We start from the raw sequence: 17,598 nt of genomic DNA, 5'->3' as shown, positions 1-17,598 counted from the left end.
AGTTCAGAACAATTACAGATTCCACAGACATATCAAAGAATTGCAAATTTTCCTTACTGTACTGCTTCCAGGTCAAATACTTAAATGCAGAATTGTTTCTGCTTTTTATATATAACGGCTATTTGGTTTGTCATGCTATCCAATAGGCAAGAAAAATAATTCTTAGAAATTTACTAAACTCATTATTGACAAGGCAACTGTGGGAACTCTATATTCAACCTCATTATACCTGGTTTAGGGAAGAAGGGAAAAAGAAAGTCAGCTGGGGTTTCCACCCCCAATTGCCATGGAGCAACCTTGCTGGAAAGTGCATAAGGGATGGCTGTTGGATGACAATGCAATCAAGCTTGGCTCCAATACCATCCATGGGTAACTCCTAAACTCCTATGGTAAGACTGACAATTTGGGCTTGTGCTTGAAAAATGACAAATGGGTTGTTAGCTATGGCTCAGATCGCAAAAGCTGCAGCTGTTATGTCCAAGCTAAATAAAAATGTTTGAAACAACAGCCAACTGACTGAGAATGCTAACTGTGAGTTTATCAAGCCTGTGTCCTCATCGCACTCCTCTACAGCAGTGAGACCTGGACAACTTATGCTTGGCAGAAGAAAAGGCTGAACAGTTTCCACCTTCACTGTCTCAGACAGTATCTCTTGGCAGGACAAGGTCACCAACTCTGAGGTCCTGGAGTGTGCTAATTCTATCAGCATATACTCATTGCTAAACCAACAAGGTTTGTGCTAGTCTGGCCACGCACATTTGATGGATGACGACCATATGCCCATAGACCTTCTGTATGGTGAACTGGTCACTGGGTAATGACCTCCCGAGTGTCCATACCTTCGCTACAAGGATACTTGAAAGCGAGATATGAAGATGGCGGACATTGACATTGACAACAGGGAAACAGTTGCTGATGCTGTGATCTCTGAAGGCTGACTGATTGCAGGGACACTGGAAGAGGCATGGAGAAATGGGAAGCTCACCTGGCCAAGAAGAGGGTACACAGAAAACAGAGGCCTGCGAATTGTGCACTTTCTCAGCCCTTTATGTTCCTCTGCAGCAAATGTTGCAGGAACTGCCATGCCAGAGTGAATCATACCAGGCAATGCTCAACACAGAGTTGACCACCACAGCGCAAATTATCATTTCACGAGATGGAAGGCTGCCACTGATGGGTAACACTCTCACCTCAACGTCAGAATATTGTGCGTTCAAGTCACACTCCGAGAGGTTTGAGCACAAAATCTAGGGTGGCATTCCAGTACAATGCTAAGGGAGTGCTGTACTGTTGTGTGTACCAACTTTCAGATGAGATGTTAAACAAAGGCCCTGGCTAACCTCTCAGGTAGATATAAAATATATCCTGGTACAATTTTTAAGAAGAGCAAGGGATTTCTTTTAGTCAATTTCTCCTGGCCAATGTTTATCCCTCAATCAACATTGCTAAAACAGATTAACTGGCCTTTATCTCATTGCTGTTTGTGGGAACTTGCTGACTGCATATCGGCTGCCACATTTCTTGCATCCTAACACTGACTGCAGTTTAAAAGTACTTCATTGGCTATAAAGCACTTTCAGGTGTCCTGAAGTTGTGAAACTCACTACATAATTGCAGGTCTTTCTTTTAAAGTATCGCCAAGTTGCTATTGAACAGTGCCCCAACAACTGCCAGTGCCTTTAGAATTGGAGTGGAGAAAATTGGAAACTTTCAGGATAAAAATCTGGGGCAGAATTTTATGGCCCCATTGCGGTGGAGGTGGGGCTGTAAAACGCAGCAAGCCATTCAAAAATCCATTAACTTCAGCGGGACTATAAAATCCCGCTGATGAAAAATTCCACCCAGGCAAATTAAGCTGCGTTCTCTTATTGGCATACCACGTTGACATACATACTGACATACATTCAGATTCATTCATGGCAACCGATAAATGAGACCAGTAAGCAAGACCCCAGCTGAGTTTTCTGGATACAGACAGCAGAACCAACCAAGACAAAAGTCAATCTGGGCAAATGGAAAAACTCAACCACTCTATATAAACAGCAATGCCAAGATAATACAGCAATGCATAAACTTAGCCCTCAAAAGTAACATTGTCCCTACCTTTGGCACTGCAACAAAATTTCTGAAGCATAATAATGCCAGTCATTATAACATACAACCATATTAGAACCAGCTGCTGAATAAGTCATAGGTACCAAAATAACTCATTTCAATGGTTACTTATTTGAGGTACATTATACTCATGCAAGGGTTACAATCAAAAATGCCCTTACAGCTACACACTGTCCAACAGTTTCCAAATATTCATGGAGGGATGGGGAATCTAATTTGGAATATTTTGATTTTTCTTTTAACTTAATTACAAAACAAGAACTACATCACTAAAAGGTTTTACACAGATGGATCGTGTTTCTTTTATCAGCTCCTACACCTGCAGAAGTAGAATATTCCACTCACCTATAATGACATGAACTCTTACAGACAGCTGGGTCCGAAGGATTATGGTAGGTCGTCTCCCTTTGCTGAGTGAAAAAGAAATGCTTCATTAGACAACTAGAACACCAATACTTTCTGGCACTTCTATGTAGCGTACGATACTAGTATAAACTCCTCTGCGGTGAAAACATGCACTAGTTTAGCTGCAAATGCATGTTAATAGGACTGGAAGCTACTTAGAGACAAGAAATTGTCACAAATACTTTGGTGTGTACAGCCTTTCAAACCAAAGATCTGAAGGTTCTACAAAACATCAGAGACTTGTTACTCCATGTGTACATCACACTGCCAATGGGTTTCACAGGAAAATAACAGTCCCTCTTACCATTAAGGCACCCAGAATCTAGCTCCTGTTAAAATGATGTCAGTAAAGAAAGGCCACGAAATGTCACGTTTTAAGATTTTCTCATCATGTTTTCTTCACAAGGCATTTTGGAATTAAACTGTTTTATACATGGTGTTTTGAAACAATGGAATCATACAGCTTTAAAATGACCACAGGCTGCAGGGGCTCGAAGATGAAGAACTGGAAGGAAAGCAAGTTCTGCCTCATCTCAGATACTCCCAACAAACATGCTCAACTCAGGGGTTTGCAATATCCCTTCTTGCTGAATTTTGCATTTAATTTTGATTGGGTGGGGAAGCACAGTAGCAGTCTTGATTAGCAGCTTCTCTGGACAACCCCCAACTTCCAACATAACACGAAACAAAAGACCCAAATATTGACAGCTGGGCTAGCAAAAGTTGGAAAACTAGTCAGATTTTATAAAGAGCTTTAAGGGCAAGTTCTGATCTGGCCCAGGAGTACAAAGCAGGAGAGTGTTTAAGAGAGTACCAACTAATGTGGGGAAGTAAAACATATTCCGGATTATCATGGGAAATCAAATTATTCTGATTGAGTTAAGTGTCTGATTGTAACTGTTGGTTGTTATGTTTTTGCTATGATAGAAAACAGCTTAACAATTTGTATCTGGCCTCACCTTACCAACCGTTTTCTTAGTCCACTTTCAAAGTGTTTGGAGACATACATGCAAGACATGACTATCTGGGTCAGATCACAAGTAGAAGTGGGTGAAGAGTCTATTGTTACATCCTCCACTCATGATCATATCATTCGATATGAGGCAACACAGGCAACCCTTAAATTCTAGATGCTCAGACCACTTATCACTAGCACCTGAGGAAGGATATAAAGAAATACACTAAACTTGTCCCAATACCCTTAAAGATCATGCTTAGAGTGGTCGCATTAACATATAAATCTTCTTAAATGCATATCTGAAGACTTTTGTTATCTTTAAAAATCAGTGCCAGAAGATCTTGACTAAAAATTCTACATGTTTCTCGGTGTGGGGAGTAGAGGCGGAGAAGGGGAATAAAGAATCAACTTCATTTTATTTCTGGTGACTCCTCAGTCCCCACCCTAACATAGATAAGATTCCTCTTAATTATGAGAGAAGGAAATCTGAACCCACAGGAGATCCAGCGGGCAGATAGCAGAGTAAATTTTCTGGTCAGGCACAATGGGCATATCACACCCAGAATTCTGCTAGTCTTTAGAAGTGATATTTTCTCTCAGGTTTCCATTTACTCATTAACATATAGCTGAATGCAAAATCTGCCATGAAGTACACAGTCAGGTGGCATTTTAGAACATGTTTCTCTCTTTAAATATAATTTGTTTTAAAATCCTCAGTATTTTTGAAGAGTGGTCACTTGGTATGGTTAGATTGTCACAAAAAAATAAGCATTATAATCATTCCCAATCCCCAACTTTGAGGAGCCTGACGTTAAATAGTTGGAAATGACTTTTTAAAAACATACAAGAACATATGCTGGTTATATTCAATACAATTCAAATCAAACCTTATTGACCATTCGGAAACTTGTTGGGGATACAAAAATCCCACGGCGCCACAGTGCGGTAGTCAGCATTTTAGTAAATATTCAAGTTATACTTCGTTATAGTTTTAGTTATACTCAAAAACTTCTAAAACATGCCTATTAGCCCTCACTCCCAAAAGAACCAATTAATTTTTAGACCTTCTTTGAAAGCCTCTAAATGGGTACAATTAGTAAAAACTCATCATGGTGATTAGTTTGATTGGGGCTGTGGCCAGTCATGTGTTCAGGGAGCACTTCCAGCACAATGTGTTTTAAACAAGCACAAAAGATCACAGAAACTCAAGTTGCGTTGAATGTAATTTGCTCTTAAGATTTCATGATCCTTTGCCAATTACACTGAAAAAAAACGCCAGCGGAAACTTCAGGCCTTTGTGTTCTTGATGTGCAAGTGCATGATGCCCTGCGGACAAAGATTTAATCCTAAATACCCTTCTCATCGGGCTCCACTTGCTCAGAAATCAACAGTTCAGCCTAGAGGTTTGGATAAGAAATTAGTCTGACAACAATCAGGATTGGAAATGCACCATTGGAATGACGAGGTGTTTCTCCTCAAAGTAATTGGGGTTGACACCATTCAATAATATGCTTAATATTCAGTGATAAACTCTTCACTGAACTGGATATTGTAATGGAGCACAAAATTTCCAATAGGTATACTGTTTTTTAAAATGCCAAATGGAAAAGTGGTGTAAATTTCTCCCAAATTAGTGTCTTCTACAAAATCTGTCTGGGACTTTGTTCTTAAACCAGCATGTGAAAGGACTGATGCAAAGTGACTGGAAAAAAGGTAGTTAGCTCTGCCAATCATGCAGCCTTCAGTGATGCTGTAAAAGAAACAGCTTGCTCAGCATAAAAGAAAACAGTCATCATATGCCGGCTGGTATTTACTTCAAGATGTTCTACATCCTCCACAATATAACGGCAATGTTTCTTTCACACTTTACCATGGGGTTCTGATAGGCTGGGAATTTCCGGTCCCGTCATTGCGGGAGCCACTGCAGGAGATTCAGCGACCCAAAAGTCCATTGAGTTTCGACGGGAAAGGCTGACCGTTTTCAGTGGAGGGTGGGTCCGGAAAACCCCGCCCAAAGGTGTTTTGGTATGGATGGGGGTGTGAAATGAGAAGAGATCCAAGACTCATTAATAGTCATAAAATTGTACAGCACAGAAGGAAGCCATTCAGCCTGTCATGCCAGTGCAGACTCTTTGAAGGAACTATCCAATTAGTCCCACTTCCCTATTCTTTCCCCCACAGCCTTGTAATTGTACAAATGTGTACCTCCCACTTTGGGTGCCCACTGAAGTATTCCCAGACTAATTAAAGCAGGAGCCACATTGCCTGTCTGATTGCTCAGTTTCACAAATGTCCCCTTACACATCATCATAAGTGAAGTTTTAATTTGGTTGAAATTTTCTTCCTCCCTTGACAACACAATTAGCCAGGGTCCTTGTTCCTGATCACCAACCAGCAGCTCCTGCTAGGCAATATTACCCAAGGACTTTGAAGCAAAGAGAAGATTGATCTCTGAAAAATTTTGAAGAATGTGCAGGATCAACAGCTGACATTCACCAGCCTAAGGTCTGCAGACCTAAAAAGCGGCCAATTGGACACAGTACTGGATAAGCTGCTGAAAACCCACAGAAACATGACTCAACATGACTCAGCGCCAGAGCAGGGGAAAAAAAATCAAAATAATTGTTCTGTAAAATTGCATACACCCCAAGCAACCTCTTGAGGATCAGTGCTGGGCCTTATTCTGGAGTACTGTTGCATAATTCAGAATTATAATCAGAGCTGGATTTATTTTGTAATACTGTGTGACAGGTCACATGCAGAAATGAATAATCTCCATATGACTTGGTTGAAGTAACTTTAAACAAGCCACAGTTTCCAGACTTCCTTGTCAAACCCTGAAAAATGTGCTTGTACAGCATCACTTCTGGCAACACATGGTACTTTAGTCTCCAGTCTCGTCTTTGTGGTAGCATTTCATACCATTATTCAACCCTGTCATTATCAATCTTTTCTTTAATTGTACTAACGTACATAACCAAACGATTCCAGTTTAAAAATGTTTTGCGGCTCGCTCCAAATTTTCACACAAACAAGATATCATTGCAGCTTCAGGCTGGGAATCATTTATTTGATTTTCCACACTGCCTAGCAGATAACATGTAATTTTGCTCAAGACAGAGTTTGAAAGAAATTCAATTTGATCTGTTTGAAGCACATGTGAAAATCAGGGTATAAAGTAATATTTTCCACCTGGGATCGCCAACCATTCTGCACTTTGGACCCCATACACCTATAGAGAGGCCTTTCGAGTACATGTTGTTTCCATAATCATTCATTCTAACTTAGCAACTGCACTAGGGAGTAACTGAATGTCCAACTTTAATAACACGGAGAAACAACACTAATATAATCTTGGCACCATTTTATGTGTGTTGCCAAAAACAAAATTGGCATTTCTAAATATTTAGTGTTTTTCTACTGCAGGAACTTGGAGAATCTCTACCCTACACCCACATAAAGCCAGCAGGTCTGAGCTATGCTGCCAGTTCAGTATGGCTGTCTCGTCAGGCAAAGCTCAACTCACTGCCAACTCAAGTGGCAAGTTGCTTGATTAATGTTACTGAGGAGACAATGGGAAGTTTAGTCCTTTATCAACATTAGAAAAGCTAAAAATGGAATTCTTGCAGTTCCAGGTACTCCAATTGTTTATAATTCGCTTCACACCAGTTGTGGTTTTTCTCTAAGTGGTGTGAAGCAAAAGTGGTGAAAAAGCAAACTCTTCGAGGACTTTCCGCATGATATTAAATCCAGTAATGTAGAGGTCAATATTGCCTGCAGAGGTGTAATGCTGGAATATCCCCTTTTGTCTTAAAACACTAGTTAGACCATAGCTAAAGCACTGCATATAGTTCTGGTCACTCCATTATAGGAAAGATGTGATCACACCAGAGGGGGTATGAGGAGATGTACAAGGATTTGCCAGGAGTGAAGAATTTCAGGAATGAGGCAAGTTTCGATAGGCTGGGGATGTTTTCTTTGGAACAGAGGAATTGAGTGGTGATTTAATGGAGGTATATGAAATTATGAGCAACCTGGTTAAAACAGATAGGAAAGTGATCAATAACCAGGGACAGAGATTTTAAAGTAATTGGTAGAGGGTTTTGGGAAGTTGAGTAATTTTTTCACCCAGAGGGCGGTGAGGGTCTGGAACTCACTGCCTGAAAGGGTGGCAGAGGCAGAAACCCTCACCGCATTTAAAAAACAGTTGGATGCACATCAATCTACAGGGCTACTGACCAAGAGCTGGAAGGTGGGATTAGGCTGGATAGCTCTTTTTTCAGCCGACACAGACACAATGGGCCAAATGGCCTCATATGGTGCTGTAATTTTTTTCTATGCTTCTACGTACACCAACCGATTGTCAGCAAACAATGGTTCAACCATCTAACGATAGAATAATTTCAAATATTGAAAATACACAGCAGTTAAGTTACATTGCTAGAGATGAACAGTAGGCAGCCAATGATTAACTCAAGAGTTTTGTAAATTGGAAGAGTTCTTTTGATGTCATTCCTAGGACTCCTATTTCAATTTGTTTCATGCCCCAGCAGTCAGTTGGAATGTACAGATGTGGCACAATGCCGGGAGTACTGTGAATCACTCCACTTTTTTTTTTTATTCGTTCAAGGGATGTGGGCTTTGCTGGCTAGGCCAGCATTTATTGCCCATCCCTCAATGCCCTTGAGACTTGGACTTGGAATGCAGGCTTTATTCCTGTTCCTAGCCCAGTTGCTAACAAATATTTGCTCCATTTTACTGTTTTGAGGCCAAACACTGCAAGAACTGTCAAAAGATTTGGCAGGTGCTCACAAAGACACACTCTCTTGTGTGCAGTAGAAACACTGGCATGGAACTGTTGGACTGAGTGGCCTATTTCTGTGCTGCGTATACTATGTAATATAACATAAGGTAGCTCCAGCAGGCCCAAAAGGAATGTCAGTGTTGCAATTGAGAAATTCTCCTGGCAGTTTTCAACACAGACTGGAAGAAGTCAGAGTTCGAACAGCGTTTAAATGAACACTGAACCAGGGAAGGAGTGGTCGAAGAAAAAAAGAATAAGGGGGAAGATCTGTGATTTGTGGAGGACAGGTGCAACTAAAAGACAAAAGGGCATGATGGTGCAAGCAAAAACTGGGTGGTAATGGGACAAGTGAAAGAAAACACAAAAGATGAACTGGAAGAAATGAAAAATTCTGGAACTCAATCTTCAGGCCAAAAGACTCGAAAAATTAGGCCCTGTTCTTTGAGTTTGACACGACCAGTTGTTGGTAATGGCTGTAACTATTTATTTGTCCAATTACCACCTCTTTAGCTTTGTACCATCATCCCTTTTGTTCTTTCAATGGAGGATAAAATAATTAAATCTGCCGGAAGCAGTTTTTCATTTCTGAACTGCATAAAAGGTATCTGCGAGCTGCAGGCAGCTTTGTTAAGTTGTAAATAAGCTGAGATGCAAAAGTTTAATTTTAGGTGATAGTCTAACTAGTCATGCGTAGGATAATGGATATGTTATTTGTAGGCTCCAAACAGCTGAAGGAATAATTTTGATTGCTGCCAAGTATTAAATAATACAAGTTTGCAAATTAATTTATTATTCCAAGCAACTGACCCATCAGGAACCTAGAGAAGTGCAGGACTGGAAAAGGTTCAGCTGTCCATTTGGATTGCCCTACATTAGACATTAGCGGTGGACATGTTAGGACTACTTCCAGCCACATATTGAATTCCTGATCACAACTGTGCCAGATAAAGAGACTTCAGGGCTGGTTGTATTTAAATGATGGATGCTAAATTACATATAAGATGTGGGTTTATTTAAACCTGATGCAGTTTTGCACATTAGCATTTATTTTCAGCCTTATTTGTTTCGTTTCTTCCTTCATGTTTTCCCCACGCCCAAATTAAACGCTAAGGATGCTCCCAAACCATTTTGCTCTTTTTTTTTATTTGTACCTGGGATGTGGACATCGCTGGCTTGGCCAGCATTTATTGTCCATCCCTAATTGCCCCTGAGAAGGTGGCGGTGAGCTGGCTTCTTGAACTGCTGTGGTCCATATGTTGTCGGAACACCCACATTGTTGTTAGGGAGGGAGTTCCCAGAATTTTGACCCAGCGACAGTGAAGGAATGGCGATATAGTTCCAAGTCAGGATAATGTACGAATTGGAGGGTAACCTGCAGGTGGTGGTGTTCCCATGCATCTGCTGCTCTTGTACTCCTAGGTGGTAGAGGTTGCGAGTTTGGAAGGTGCGGTTGGAAGAGTCTGATGAGTTGCTGCAGCGCATCTTGTAGATTATATACTGGAGCGGTTTGACTAGGCTCGTTCTGAAGCACAAGCCTTCAGTACTATTGCCAGAATATTGTCAGGGCCCATAGCTTTGCAGTATCCAGTGCCTTCAGCCATTTCTTGATATCACATGGAGTGAATCGAATTGGCTGAAAACTGGCATCTGTGATGCTGGTGACCTCTGGATGAGGCTGAGATGGATCATCACCTCGACACTTCTGGCAGAAGATTGTAGCAAATGCTTCAGCCTTACCTTTCGCACTGATGTGCTGGGCTCCCCCAACATTGAGGGTGGGGATATTTGTGGAGTCTCCTTCTCCAGTGAATTGTTTAATTATCCACCACCATTCACAACTGGATGGGCAGGACTGCACAGCTTAGATTTGATCCATTGGTTGTGGGATCGCTTAGGTCTGTCTTATCACTTGCTGCTTCCGCTATTTAGCACACACGTAATCCTGTGTTGTAGCTTCACCAGGTTGACATCTCATTTTTAGGTATGCCTGGTGCTGTTCCTGGCATGCCCTCCTGCACTCTTTACTGAACCAGGATTGATCCCATCTTGATCGCAATGGTAGAGTGGGAGATGTGCTGGGTCATGGGATTACAGATTGTAGTTGAGTACATTTCTGCTGCTGCTGCTGATGGCCCACAGCGTCTCATTGTTGCCCAGTTTTGAGAACGAGGTCAAATATGTTTTTCCCTCTTGTTGGTTCCCTCACCACCTGCCACAGACCTAGTCTAGCAGCTATGTACTACCGAGCCACATTGAAGTCCCCCACCCAGAGTACATTCTGTGCCCTTGCCATCCTCAGTGCTTCCTCCAAGTGCTGTTCAACATGGAAGAGCACCAATTCATCAGCTGAGGGGGACAGTAGGAGGTAACTAGCAGGAGGTTTCCTTGCCCATGTTTGACCTGATACCTTGAGACTTCATGGGGTCCATAGTAGATGTTAATGACTCCCAAGGCACCTCCCTCCTGACTGCATACCACTATGACACAACCTCTGGTGGGTCTGTCCTGTTGGTGGGACAGTCATACCCAGGGATGGTAATGGTGGTGTCTGAGACGTTGTCTGTAAGGTTTTTTTAATTTTTTCATTTTACATGGGCATCATTGGCAAGCTAGCATTTGTTGCCCATCCCTAATTGCCCTTGAACTGAGTGGCTTGCTAGGCCATTTCAGAGGACAGTTAAGAGTCAACCATATTGCTGTGGATCTGGAGTCACAAGTAGGACAGGCCAGGTAAGGACGGCAGATTTCCTGGCTCACTAATGCTCTTTAGGGAAGATGGGTTTTTATGACAATTGATAATCGTCACCATTTATGAGACTAAGTGAAGTGCGTAGCTTGCTAGACCTTTTCAGTGGACAGTTCAGACTCAACCACATTGCTCTGGGTCTGGAGTCACGTGTTAGAACTGTAAACTTTTTAAATTTAAATGATGAAAAGTCAATTCTGTAAAAACAATGGCAAGTTTCACCTTTGGAACAAATACCCAAATAAATCATTCTTGCAGACGCGTACAATACACCTCCATTTTGAAAGTCAGAAAAGCAGCAGGAAAATACAACTCTGGCACTGAATGTTACGGTTAAACCCATTCCCCAAAACCACCACTCCACCATGGCTCAGATGGTAAGTACAGGACCTGGTTTGTCCTGAGCATTATGGACCAGCAGGTCTCAGATTCCATCTCTAGTCTGAGCTAATTTCAGACAGAGAAGTGGGAGCGAGGCTCGTAAGAAGGGCGAAAAACCCTCAAAATGTTGACTGGGGGGTATACAAGATGAAAGTGTTTCTTTGTAGATGCCTCCTAATTTTCCACTGACTTCAATGTAAAGTCAAAATCCACCCTTTTAAGGGAAGGGAAGAAAATGGGTGGGAAAATAAGTTGAGGATACTGAGCGATGGAATTACTGCTACACAATTAATTATTTTGCACATTCCACAAGTCTGTATCCTCTTTCACCAATGAAAAACAGAGACAGAAGTACAAACAGTGTAGGAGTGTCCTCAGTGTTTAATTTGGGGGTGGGGAAAACATGAAGGAAAAAGAAAAGAAATGACTAAGGCTGAAAATAAATGCTGATGTGCAAAACTGCATCAGGTTTGAATAAACCCACATTTTATATGTAACTTAACAACCACCATTTAAATACAACCAGCCCCAAATTCTCTTTATCTGGCACAGTTGTGGTCAGGGATTCAATATGTGGCTGGAAGTAGTCCTAACATGTCCACCGCTAATGTCTAACGTAGCCACAATTTCATTACTTTTAAATTAGTTACACAATCTTTGGCACTTAAAGCTATAGTTTTAAACATAAAAAATATTTCCACTGCTTTCTGAAAAAAAATTTGCAACAGCAAGAAAGTCCCAATCTGTTTTCCTTTCAGTGTCGCAGTTTACCAAAGTTACTGGGAAACCTAACCTGACAACAGAGTTCTTTACAAGGTAGTATTCAGATGTTTTATTGTTGCAATTGCTCAACTAAATCCATGTCTAAACAGAAATCACTGCACACTAAACTCAGCTATTTAAGATGCAGGGCAAGGATTTTCAGTTTGCATTCCTAACCTTGTATCGATAGAAACAGTATGCATGCAAGGCTTGTACAGATGCCCCACTGTTTACTGCAACTCAAGCTTTAAGCTGTATAATGGGAAGGGCAAGTGATTCACCATAGCACAGCATGCTATTATCCTTACTTATTGCACATCATAGCATCAATTTTACCAGTAGTAGTTGTTGTAAATGTGTCAAGGCAAATGAAAATGTTTATATCGGAGCAAGTTTAAGGGAAGACAATTCCCTTGCCCTAGAAGTGGATATTATGAAATTGTAATGTATTCATGGTGCTTGGCAATACTGCGTTTCAGATCTCTAGTGTGCTACTTCACAGACTAGCAAACACGTGTCACCTTCCAGATCCCCAATGTTTTGCCATGTGGAAGCCGTTGGGAAGCTGAGGGAATTGCCTCTGAAGAAGGGCAAGGTGAAGAAGTGGGGAAAACTGAAAGAAAATCAAAAGGTTCATCTCTTTGAGATGCTTTGCCATAACCTCCAGCAGCTGGCTACAAGTGAGGCTGGCGGTATCTGGATTTCTCTCTCAGTCAAGGCAAACCCATGCTGTGAGGAGACTGGAGAAAGGAAATCAGAAATGTAAAAATAAAGTAACCATAAATTTACTCAAAACCTAACCAAATCTTATGTTAGACGGGAGAGAGTTGAAAATGTCAGGCTAAAAACTAAACACTGTAAATGAATCCCTGTTATGGGCAATAGATGAAGATTGATTGAAAAGCAACATATAACAGATTGGTTATATCACTCATCCAAAGTGGGAAACTTAGGCCTTCGAAACCATTCAGCTGCAACAAGGATTTGCTTATATCACTGTTACCATTCTGTCCAGCAAGTAGATTTGATGTTATTCCAAGGTTCATCAGTGGACTGCTGAGAAAAGCCACATTCAAGTCATTCCCATATGTTGGAATATTTTGTTACTGCAGCAACTGCAACATATAATAACCCCAATGCAATTTAAAAATACAATTCCATTTGAATGAAAAGCAGATACCAGAGACCAATGCAGAGGGGGTGCGTTCCTGAGCTCCATTGGTAGCCTACCAAACCTTCACATTTTGCTTCGCTTGCACTTTTGTTAATGTCAGCAATTCTAATGGAACTGCCGCCCGATTAGCTTCACTTTACTAACTTTAACATTGGACAGTGAAATTTATCTTTCAAGTTTTTGTTGCTAGGTCCAATATCATTTTTTTATTTTATGAGATGTGGGTGCTGCTGGCAATGCCAGCATTTCTTGCCCAGCCCTAATTGCCCTTGAACTGAGTGGCTGGCTAGGCCATGTCAGAGGGCTGTGACTCTGGAGTCACACATAGGCCAGATGAAGCAAGGATGGCAGATTTCCTTCCCTAAAGGGCATTAGTGAAGGATGGGTTTTTACAGCAATTGATTATAGGGTCATGAGGACTCGAAACGTCAACCCTTTTCTTCTCCGCCGATGCTGCCAGACCTGCTGAGTTTTTCCAGGTAATTCTGTTTTTGTTTTTGATTATAGTTTCAAGGTCATCATCACTGAGACTGAGACTAGCTTTTTTTTAATTAATTGAATTTAAATTCCACCCACTGAACCCATGTCCCAGAGCGTTAGCCTGGCTTTCAGGTTACTAATCCAGTGACATTACCACCATACTACAGTCTCCCCACATTCCTGGCATTCCCTATCAAACATGGGAACATCATTAGTACAAGGACTTCAGCACTTCAAGGAGAAGGCATATTGGGATGACCAATAAGCACCTCCTTGCCAACATTGTCCTCATCCCAATAACCAATAAATAAAAGTAACTACTACTGACTTCCATGGCTCTCTATTGTCCAGTTTTAACTCCATAATTCAGACAAAACGATCACAGGCATCTCAATGTACTTCCACTGATGGTATGTGACGAAACAAGTATGCAAATCAAACCAATCCAAATTGTTATACATACTTCAGATTTGACAGCATATAAGCTGCAATAAACTAGCTCTAACCGTGTAAAAAAACACAAGCAAAATGGTTGAGTTTGGCAGGTCAGGGCCATAAAGGCACAGAAGATTGTCATTTGGTCCATCAAGTCCATTCCAGCTCTAAAGTAGTATGGTTGCTTTATGACCAATATTATTTATTTTAAAAAAATATACACATTTTTGCAGTCACAAGTGAGAGCTTCTCCATCTAATTGCTGTTGCACGACTTCAGTGTGCCGACTTGAGATATTTCAAAGAGGCAAGAGTGTCATTAGTGCAGTATAACCAGGAAATAATCAGTCATTACAGGGGAATTCCTCATAAACTACGTTGAGCTTAATCTCAATGGAAGTAAAATTTGCCACTAGTTCACCACAGCACTTTGAAATGAGAATATTAACAGATTTGTCAGCAACAACAACCAACTTCTAAATATTCTGAATAATTATACTGTTAAATAAATAGGCTTGTGCTACAAGAGAAATAGAGAAAATGTCAAATTCTCACTTGATATCAGATTTCCCCAGAATGATCAGTATTAAGCAGAGCTGCAGAGTAATCATTAGTAAATGTCTGACATTATTAATCTGGTCATTTATTTTCATGTATGACACTTAAGTTGCTTCCTTACCCAACTTCTTCATAGAATCCTTCAAGGTCATCCCTCTGTTCATCCAGTGACAACTCCAGATCCAAATAAGTCCCATTTGGAGCTAGCTGTAATGCACAGTCTTCCAACTTGACAGAAATGAAAAACATAAAAATTAAAATATTTTACTTCTGCGGCCAGAAAATACAATGTTAAGGAAAAAAATAAAGACTTGCATTTATATAGCACCTTTCATGACCTCAGGCCATTTCAAAGTGCTTTACAGCCAACAAAGTAATATGAAGTTGTAACATAGGAAATGTGGCAGCCAATTTGCACATAGCAAGCTCCCAAATCAGCAATGTGGCAATGGCCAATTAATCATGCAGGTTGAGGGATAAATACTGGCCAGGACACCAGAGAGAGAACACTCCTGCTCTTCCTCAAGTTGTGTTGTGGGATCTTTTATCCATACCCGAATGGGTAGACAGGCCTCTGTTTATCATCTCATCAAAAATATGGCCCCTTGGACATTGTATTCATTACTGAATACAACGACAGTATTCCTTCAGAACTTCACTGGAACGTAAGCTTAGATTATTGTACTCAAGTCCCGCAGGGGGACTTAAACTCACAGCCTGGCTCAGAGATAAGAACACTACCAACTGAACCAAGGCTGACTGAGAAGACTGTTGTGGAACTACAGTCAAATTAGATTTGGTGAGAGGCATGCTATTAGTTACAACAGGGAATTGAGAAATCAGAATTTCAGCAATACAGCAGTGATCACTTCATTTCAACCAGGCCATGATTGCCTGTGGTGCTTGATGCCCTGGACATTCATTACGCACAGTTCAGAATTGAATACTTTTCTAAAAACATGCTGTCCCAGATTATCACAGTACCAAGAAGTTCAGAACCAAAGAATTTCCTAAACAATTTGCTGTTACATTGGTAACAGTACACAATTTGACTCATTGGGTTGCACACTAATGTGAAACAATCCCATGGAGTTTATAGGAGTGTGGACGTACTACAGAATATCATCAACAGAACAAGGTAATGGACTAGTTCCCATGTTGAAGGAACAATAGAAGACCTAATTCAAAAATAAAAACAAAAAAACTGCGGATGCTGGAAATCCAAAACAAAAACAGAATTACCTGGAAAAACTCAGCAGGTCTGGCAGCATCGGCGGAGAAGAAAAGACTTGACGTTTCGAGTCCTCATGACCCTTCGACAGAACTTGAGTTCGAGTCCAAGAAAGAGTTGAAATATAAGCTGCTTTAAGGTGTGTGTGTGGGGGGCGGAGAGATAGAGAGAGAGAGGTGGGGAGGGTGGTGTGGTTGTAGGGACAAACAAGCAGTAATAGAAGCAGATCAAAAGATGTCAACGACACTAGTACAATAGAACACATAGGTGTTAAAGTTAAAGTTGGTGATATTATCTAAACGAATGTGCTAATTAAGAATGGATGGTAGGGCACTCAAGGTATAGCTCTAGTGGGGGGGTTTTTTTTATATAATGGAAATAGGTGGGAAAAGGAAAATCTTTATAATTTATTGGAAAAAAAAGGAAGGGGGAAACAGAAAGGGGGTGGGGATGGGGGAGGGAGCTCACGACCTAAAGTTGTTGAATTCAATATTCAGTCCGGAAGGCTGTAAAGTCCCTAGTCGGAAGATGAGGTGTTGTTCCTCCAGTTTACGTTGGGCTTCACTGGAACAATGCAGCAAGCCAAGGACAGACATGTGGGCAAGAGAGCAGGGTGGAGTGTTAAAATGGCAAGCGACAGGGAGGTTTGGGTCATTCTTGCGGACAGACCGCAGGTGTTCTGCAAAGCGGTTGCCCACTGCCATTTTAACACTCCACCCTGCTCTCTTGCCCACATGTCTGTCCTTGGCTTGCTGCATTGTTCCAGTGAAGCCCAACGCAAACTGGAGGAACAACACCTCATCTTCCGACTAGGCACTTTACAGCCTTCCGGACTGAATATTGAATTCAACAACTTTAGGTCGTGAGCTCTCCCCCATCCCCACCCCCTTTCTGTTTCCCCCTTCCTTTTTTTTCCAATAAATTATAAAGATTTTCCTTTTCCCACCTATTTCCATTATTTAAAAAAAAACCCCACTAGAGCTATACCTTGAGTGCCCTACCATCCATTCTTAGTTAGCACATTCGTTTAGATAATATCACCAACTTTAACTTTAACACCTATGTGTTCTATTGTACTATTGTCGTTGACATCTTTTGATGATCTGCTTCTATCACTGCTTGTTTGTCCCTACAACCACACCACCCCCCCCCACCTCTCTCTCTCTCTATCTCTCCGCCCCCCACACACACACCTTAAACCAGCTTATATTTCAACTCTTTCTTGGACTCGAACTCAAGTTCTGTCGAAGGGTCATGAGGACTCAAAACGTCAACTCTTTTCTTCTCCGCCGATGCTGCCAGACCTGCTGAGTTTTTCCAGGTAATTCTAATTCAAAAATAGTTCATCAGTCGGCAGCTCAACAATGGAGCAATGTATGCTACATTGTCTTTCACGCTCTACGATGAACTGAGTTTTCATCAAATTAATAAAGGTCCAATAAAAACAAATTTGGATAGTGGAATTATAATGGGAAGAGAGGATGGAGAATTAGAATGAAGGTTATTCGCGTATTGTAAGTCTGAGGGGTCATAGAGCAATCTCAAAATGG

At 41.2% G+C, this 17,598-nt stretch overlaps 1 protein-coding gene across 2 annotated transcripts in view; it reads right to left on the bottom strand.

Annotated features, from left to right (window-relative positions):
• The window catches only part of fhod1 (formin homology 2 domain containing 1), a 332,893-nt gene that overhangs the window by 280,832 nt on the left and 34,463 nt on the right, over nucleotides 1-17,598 (bottom strand). For both annotated transcript variants that reach the window (XM_041192317.1, XM_041192318.1), the window contains exons 2-3: nucleotides 14,939-15,045; nucleotides 2,461-2,525 (exon numbers count right to left, since the gene is read on the bottom strand). In XM_041192317.1, coding sequence (XP_041048251.1) covers nucleotides 2,461-2,525; nucleotides 14,939-15,045 — 172 coding nt within the window. The remainder of the gene's footprint in view (nucleotides 1-2,460; nucleotides 2,526-14,938; nucleotides 15,046-17,598) is intronic.

This window comes from Carcharodon carcharias, chromosome 7 (assembly GCF_017639515.1).
Source record: "Carcharodon carcharias isolate sCarCar2 chromosome 7, sCarCar2.pri, whole genome shotgun sequence".
NCBI lineage: Eukaryota > Metazoa > Chordata > Chondrichthyes > Lamniformes > Lamnidae > Carcharodon > Carcharodon carcharias.
Note: the sequence above shows the minus strand (reverse complement) of the source record. Positions and strands in the feature narration are given on the sequence as shown.